This window comes from Grampus griseus (assembly GCF_964374135.1).
Source record: "Grampus griseus genome assembly, chromosome: 13".
Classification (NCBI taxonomy): Eukaryota; Metazoa; Chordata; class Mammalia; order Artiodactyla; family Delphinidae; genus Grampus; species Grampus griseus.
This window is the reverse complement of record NC_139007.1, coordinates 20,443,648-20,451,477: the sequence shown is the minus strand read 5'-3', so window position 1 is coordinate 20,451,477 and position 7,830 is coordinate 20,443,648. Positions and strand designations below refer to the sequence as shown.

General features: G+C 41.3%; 1 protein-coding gene across 1 annotated transcript; it reads left to right on the top strand.

Moving 5' to 3' along the window:
- Nucleotides 1–5,676: 5,676 nt before the first annotated feature.
- GJB7 (gap junction protein beta 7) lies at nucleotides 5,677–6,347 on the top strand (the record flags this gene model as incomplete). Its single annotated transcript, XM_082669123.1, is given in 2 exon segments — nucleotides 5,677–6,325; nucleotides 6,328–6,347. Coding segments are annotated over 2 exon segments (669 nt in total).
- Between the last annotated feature and the right edge of the window lie 1,483 nt (nucleotides 6,348–7,830).

Genomic DNA, 7,830 nt, shown 5'->3' with positions numbered 1-7,830 from the left:
CATTTCACACTCAAAGGAGGTATTTGTCTCCAAATTCTGAGTTACTTAATTTAGCCTGACAGTGCTCTCACTCCAGGACGTCATGTTTTAGGGAGGCCTGTGATACTATTCTTAATTTCTCTTAATCAGTTAGTAGAACCTTAGAATAGCTGGTGGAGGATTTTGAGTTTTAAGGGTTTTGCTCTTATATTTTTGTCATTGATCCATTTTGAGTTAAATTTTTTTAATGGCGTGAGGAAGGGATCCAACTTCATTCTTTTGCATGTGGAAATCTGATCGTCCCGGCACCTTCTTCTCACTCCCATTTTTTTTTCACAGAACAAAGAATAAACTTCTTTAAGATGTGTTCAACGTCACCAATCATTAGAGAAATGCAAATCAGGGCTACAATGAGGTATCACCTCACACCAGTCAGAATGGCCATCATCAAAAAATCTACAAAAAAAAAAAAATCTACAAACAATAAAGGGCTGGAGAGGGTGTGGAGAAAAGGGAACCCTCTTGCACTGTTGGTAGGAATGTAATTTGAAGCAGCCACTATGGAGAACACTATGGAGGTTCCTTAAAAAGCTAAAAATAGAACTACCATACGACCCAGCAATCCCGCTACTGGGCATATACCCTGAGAAAACTATAATTCAAAAAGTGTCATGTACCACAATGATCATTGTAGCGCTATTTACAATAGTCAGGTCATGGAAGCAACCTAAGTGTCCATCAACAGGTGAATGGATAAAGAAGATGTGGCACATATATACAATGGAACATTACTCAGCCATAAAAAGAAACGAAATTGAGTTATTTGTAGTGAGGTGGATGGACCTAGAGTCTGTCATACAGAGTGAAGTAAGTCAGAAAGAGCAAAACAAATACCGTATGCTAACACATATATATGGAACCTAAAAAAAAAAAAAAAGTGGTTCTGAAGAACCTAGGGGCAGGATAGGAATAAAGATGCAGATGTAGAGAATGGACTTGAGGACACAGGGAGGGAGAAGGGTAAGCTGGGGCAAAGTGAGAGAGTGGCATGGACATACACGCACTACCAAATGTAAAATAGATAGCTAGTGGGAAGCAGCCACATAGCACAGGAAGATCAGCTCCATGCTTTGTGACCACCTAGAGGGGTGGGATAGGGAGGGAGGGAGGGAGACGCAAGAGGGAGGAGATATGGGGAGATATGTACATGTATAGCTGATTCACTTTGTTACAAAGCAGAAACTAACACCCCATTGTAAAGCAATTATACTCCAATAAAGATGTTAAAAAAAAAATGTGTTCAAAGCCCTCCAGAATATAAGTTCCAACCTTTCTCCCCAACCTCTTTAAATCCACTCCCCCTAGAGAAATGTACACATGCACATTATTTCCCAATACACATTTCACTTATATTCCACAGAACTCTGTTCAACTTATTTTGTCTGTAATCCATAACAGACAAAATTAATTTAGATCAAATGTTTGGGGGAAATTTCCAATTTCCAAAATTATTCCTCATATTGGAATATTGAATATTTTACTTTCTGAAAATATTTGTTTTCCAAACTAAATTCCTATGCAGTTAACTGCTGCTTTTTAAGAGAAAATAGAGAGTCATAGGATAATTTGTACATTAGAAATAGTAAACGGAAACTCTAAAAATTGGGAGTAATCCTTAGTAATTTAATAAAAGGGATAAATTAAAGACCCTTTTTTAAAATAAGGAGACAATCTACATTATTAAGAGATAAAAATGTTGAGCTGATGACTTCACCGCTTTCAAATGCTTAAAGGGCTATTACTGGGAGATTCCTAACTATTATCCTTCATAGGAACAGAGCTAGAGAAAAAAGAAAAAGAAAAAAAAACATATATACTTACCTTGCAATTGGAAAGACTTCACTTTGACACCAAGAAAAGGTTTTTAATGGAAAAACTAAAAATTATAATGATAATGCTTACTGAGCACCTACCGTGTGTCAGTCTCTGTTTTGAGCCCCATGAGGTAGGTACTATTATTATCACAGATGAACTTGGACTTGAACCCAAGGAGTCCAACACTGTGTTCAGGCTCTTATCCGCTATGGTAAACCACCCCTGTTAAAAGTGGACTCATATTAGAACACCCCTCCCTCCTGAGGAAAGCCATTGCCTTTCCATCAGCAGAGAACTTCAAAATAGGATGGACATTAGTCAGGTGAAATTCATAGTCCTGACACATTTGATGGCGTCTTCTGATCCTATTCAAACACCAGTCACTTTCTTACTACTTTTCTTTTTGAAAAAAAGAAAATCTCTTACCTTTATCCATTCTCTGAAATGTCCAACAGGGTACTTTTAAATATTTTGCAACATTACATAAATATCCTCCTGAATAATACAGACAAATGCCCAATGACACATGTCATAGGGAAACATAAGACCCTTTTGTCCCCTTTTTAATCTTTGGGGCTTTGTTTTAATAATTCATGGAGATGTTAACCTTTCAGGTGGATTTGAGAATCCTTTTTATTTAATACAATTTTGTTTGTGTTCTGAAAACCAAGGACATTGAAGTATTTATTCCCTGCTGAATAGGGCATTGTGTACGTGTGTCTTTGTTGTCTCTGAAAATACCTCTTAACCTTCATACATGTCAGGGTTCTAGCATGTGAGCTTGTTACATAATGTTCCCTCTGGAGGAGATCATGTGACGAGCTCTGGCAGGAACGCTACTATCACAATATCCCCATTTTCTTTACCTTCTGGTTCCCCTCACATCATCATTTCCATGATGCTCCTCTGGCGGAGTCTATAGAGAAGGCAAGATGTAATCCATCTTTGTAATAGGAGATAGGACCTGAAATGGCAAGGTTTTCACCTGAGAAATCATGAAGTATCTTAGGGGCAGACCTGGAGCTCCAGTCCACATCTTCTGATTGTACTAGAGACGCAATGGTTTCAACTGGAGAGATTTTGCTACATCTCCCCAGTGTACATTTGGAATTGTCCGGAGACATTTCTGGTTGTCACAAATAGGGTGGGAGGTGGTGCTACTGACATCTAGCTGGGAGAAGCCAGGGACGCTGCTAAACAGCCTACAATGCACAGGACAGCTGCTGGAACAAAGAATTATCCAGCCCAAAATGTCAATGGTGCCACTGTTGAGAAACTCTGTTTTAGAGTAACGAAAATTGGATTTGAACCCTGCTTTGCCTCTTATTTTGTGACCCTGGGAAGTGGCTTTATTTTTCAGAGTCTGCTTTCTCATCTGAAAGAACAACACAACCGCCACCATAAACAAACCAACAAAAACCCCACTTTCCAGGCTGGTTGTGAGAGACCAACTCAAAAGAGCACTAAACAGAGAAGGCTGAGCACACTGTAGGCTCAAGAAACAAAAATCAGGGGCTTCCCTGGTGGCGCAGTGGTTGAGAGTCCGCCTGCCGATGTAGGGGATACGGGTTCGTGCCCCGGTCCGGGAAGATCCCACATGCCGTGGAGCGGCTGGGCCCGTGAGCCATGGCCGCTGAGCCTGCGCGTCCGGAGCTTGTGCTCCACAACGGGAGAGGCCACGGCAGTGAGAGGCCCGCGTACCGCAAAAAAAAAAAAAAAGAAAGAAAAAGAAAAATCACTGCCCAGCCCATGGAGTTCAGTTACATGACAAGATGGAAGCCAAGAGTGCAAGAAAGACAGTGTCGCTGAGTTGGAAAAGAAGGCTCTCTAGCTTCCTATCCACTTTTGTAGGGTAACGAGCAAAAGAGACGGAGAGGGGCGCAAGAGAACTGAGCAGCATTGAGGGTGTACTAGGAGGGGAACAGAGGAGATGCTGAGACCGGACGTAGAAAGCAGTGGCAGGGCTGTATGGGTGAGAGAGAGCTCAGCAGTGACTTGGAAGTGAATTTGAGAGATATTTAGGAGGAATCAGAAGAACTTGGTGAGCAATTTTAAAAGGGTCGTGAGAGAGGCATCTAGGATGAATATGAGATTTCTGACCTGGGTGCTTGGGCGTTAGTGATGCTGTTTAACCACATAAGGAAATCAAAGAGCAGAGCAGATAATACATTGAACTACAGACATATCAAGTTTGAGATGCCTGTAGGATATTTAGATAATAGCCAGGAGGCAGTGAGATCTGGAAGTCTGGGGAGGAGCCTAAGATTTGAGAAACGAGAACCTGAAAGCAGTAGTTGAATCTGTAGGAATGCATGAGGTTTTGCAGGGAGGGCATATGGAGGGAGAAAAGAGCAGAGGACAGAGCTGTTCAGGGCTGGGCAGAGACAACTACAATCAAGAGGATCAGAATAACAGAAAGAGCGGGGAGAGTGGTATGGAAATCAAGGCTGAAAGAGTTTCAAAAACACAAGTGCAGGCAACAGTATCAAACACCACAGGAAAATTAAAGGAGATTTGAAGTGTCCAGAACACTTGGTAATTGAGAGGTAGTTGAAGTTAAGTGCAATGCTGAGAAGAAAAACTAGACTCAGTGAGTTGATGAGTAAATAACAGTTGAGGAAGTAGAAATAAGGGATAAAGATAGAGGTTGTCAGAAAGAGAAGCCGTGAAGATTCCCCCACTGAAAATGGACAACACTTCAGCGCGTTTATACACTGCGAGGGGAGCAGTGGGGGGTGAAGACACAGAACTCAGAGCAGGGGAAATGGGTAGATCAAGAATGGGATTAGAGCTGGAATGATCATGATCATTTTGAGGTGAGAAGAGACCAACCCTCTCCCTCCAAACTGGGTAAAGAAGGTAAGTTGGGCACCGATGTAAGTAGATCTGGAGGGATGAGGGAGCATGAGTTTGAGGGAGTTCATAGTGGAGAGCCTCACTTCTCACTATCAAATTGTAGGCAAGCAGCTGGGATGAGATACGGGACACAGGAGGCAGTAGGGACAGGGAATAACCTTTAGGGATTAGGGACGGGCACTGACAAATTAGAGAAAGTGAGTAGAGACTACAACTTCAGTGTGTGGAATCCAAAAATTAATACACAGAAATAGACTCACAGACATAGAAAACAAACGTATGGTTACCAAAAAGGAAAAAGGTGGGAAGGGATAAATTAAGGGTTTGAGATTAACAGACACACACGACCATATATAAAATAGATTAGCAACAAGGATTTACTGTAGAACACAGGGAACTATAGTCAGTATCTTATAATAACCTATAATGGAAAATAACCTGAAATAAACATATATAGGAATCACTTTGCTGTACACCTGAAACTAACACAATATTGTAAATCTACTATACTTCAATAAAAAAAGAACATTAAAAAAAAAGAGAAGCTGGCATGTGAGGGATATCTCAAGGTACCAAGGTCACCTTGGGATTCATATCTAATTCTTTCTAGATCAGCCATAGAACCCAACCATCCTTAGAGAGAAGCCAAAAAGTAGAAGGATTTGTCTGGGAATGGGCTAGTGTGTGTGGGATGACAAACCAAATTCCAAGTTAAACTGGGCATGGGCTCATTTACGTCCTGTGGACCAGCTGTGTCACCTCCTTGTATGAAAGCAAGCATATCCTATGGGATTCTTAGAGAGCCCTGAACATCCAGGGTTGTAATAATGCAAAAAGTCAAGTTTATCTTCCATAATTCCATAATCTACAAGTAAGACAGTAGAAATGATCAATGGAATAGAAGTAAATGAATCATGATGAAACTGTTTTCTTTTGCAGAATATTGCCTTCTTTGGAATCTAAGTCATGAGTTGGACGTTCCTCAGAGACCTCCTGAGTGGAGTAAATAAATACTCCACTGGGATCGGGCGGATCTGGCTGGCGGTCACATTCATCTTCCGTTTGCTGGTCTACATGGTGGCGGCAGAGCATGTATGGAAAGATGAGCAGAAAGAGTTTGAGTGCAACGTTAGACAGCCTGGTTGTGAAAATGTGTGTTTTGACTACTTCTTCCCCATCTCCCAGGTCAGACTTTGGGCCTTACAACTGATCGTGGTCTCCACGCCTTCACTTCTGGTGGTTCTACATGTAGCCTATCGTGAGGGTAGAGAGAAAAGGCACAGGAAGAAACTCTATGTCAGCCCAGGCACCATGGATGGGGGCCTGTGGTACACTTACCTGATCAGCCTCATTGTTAAAACTGGTTTTGAAATTGGCTTCCTGGTTTTATTTTACAAGCTCTATGGTGGCTTTAGTGTTCCCTACTTTATGAAGTGTGATTTGAAGCCTTGTCCCAACACTGTGGACTGCTTCGTCTCCAAACCCACGGAGAAAACCATCTTCATCCTCTTCTTGGTCATTACCTCATGCCTGTGCGTTGTGTTGAATTTCACTGAACTGAGTTTTTTGGTCCTCAAGTGTTTTATTAAGTGCTGTCTCCAAAAATACTCTAAAAAACTCAAGTCCTCAGTGTGTGAGTGCCACAACCTCAGATATGTTAAATATGGTGAGATGGGGGCCCCTCCCTTGCTCCAGAAGCACCATTTAGACTCAGCCATGAGCACAGCCCAGGGAGGGGAAACAAAGGTACTCTGTGGCACACAAGAGGCTTAAAGCAAACCTGCATCCCTCTGAAGTAGACATAGGCTTCCTTGGAAAACGAAGGGTGTCAGCCTTAATGTCAATTGAGAGGAATTTTTAAATTTTTCAATATGTGCTAGACAGAGGTCTCATTGTTTGGTGGTAGCGTTCATCCACGTGAACCCTACATGAGTTGTGTTTGAATGGTTAATTGCAACTTAGTCTGAAGAAAGCCAACTAACAGCATTCTTCTAAGTGCTTAGATCTATCAACTGGAAAATATAAAAAGTGACACTTCTTTCGAATGTGATGGCGTCCAAACAACAATTGAGGCACTGGCAATCGTTCCAAGTGGCAGCCAACACTCCACTCACTCAGCCCTACTCAAACTTTGTAGAGAAAGCCTGTGATGAGGGTGGGGTAGCAGCTAACCAGGGGCACACAGAAGCACATTCAGTGAGGGGGTTCAGCCTGGGGAAAACTCCACAGAGCCCAGGACGCTTTGCAGTTTAGGTGTCCCTGGATATAAGTGGACTAGGGGAAAGGGAAGAAAGCCATCATTTACTGGCCTCCAGCTTAAATACAAATGTTACTGGGAGATAATTCCACTTAAGCCTGAACTAGCAGACATTTGCAAGGGTCATTCTAGAGTCATGAGGGAAGGCAGGTCCCACAGAGAGAAGCACATTGGTAGGGAGCAAGGGGAAGACCCAGATAAAGAATATGCCTACCTGATAGTTACTGAACACTTATCTTTAACCACAGAACAATGAAATACTTTGTAAATTTCCATATGTTGGACATTTATACAATCAGGAATTCACAATGTACTATACAATATGTCATAGTTTGCCTACGATTTGCTAGTACATCTCCTTCTAGAATAGATAGTAAAATGTGTACTATGCTGTTACATTGGTTCAAAAAATGTAAAAAGAAGAAAAAGATATGTTTATTATCACTTGATTTGAAAACTATGGCTTTCTTTTACTTTCCTATTTAAAAAAAAATCACAGATACATTCTCCTTGGATTTAATACTCTAACATATGTGCATTTCTCCAGAATAAAAATGAAGTGTTTTTGCGGTGTTACTCGACTGTCATCGATATCGTTACTTGGCTGCCCTGGGCATGATTGTTCTGTGAAATAAAACTTGTTCTGACAATTTTAGAATAGGATTTGCAACCCTGCCTGGTAAAGATAGCTCAGAAATCATTCTTCTCCGCTGGGATTTTTTAAACAAAATGTAAGTTCATAAAAATGTAATTTTAACTAAAATTATGTCATGTCTTCCACAGCCTGCCCTCTTTAACATAAAATGTCTCACTACAGTTCGTGCATAACAAAGGTTATTTGTGTCATCATGTAGCCTCCAGAC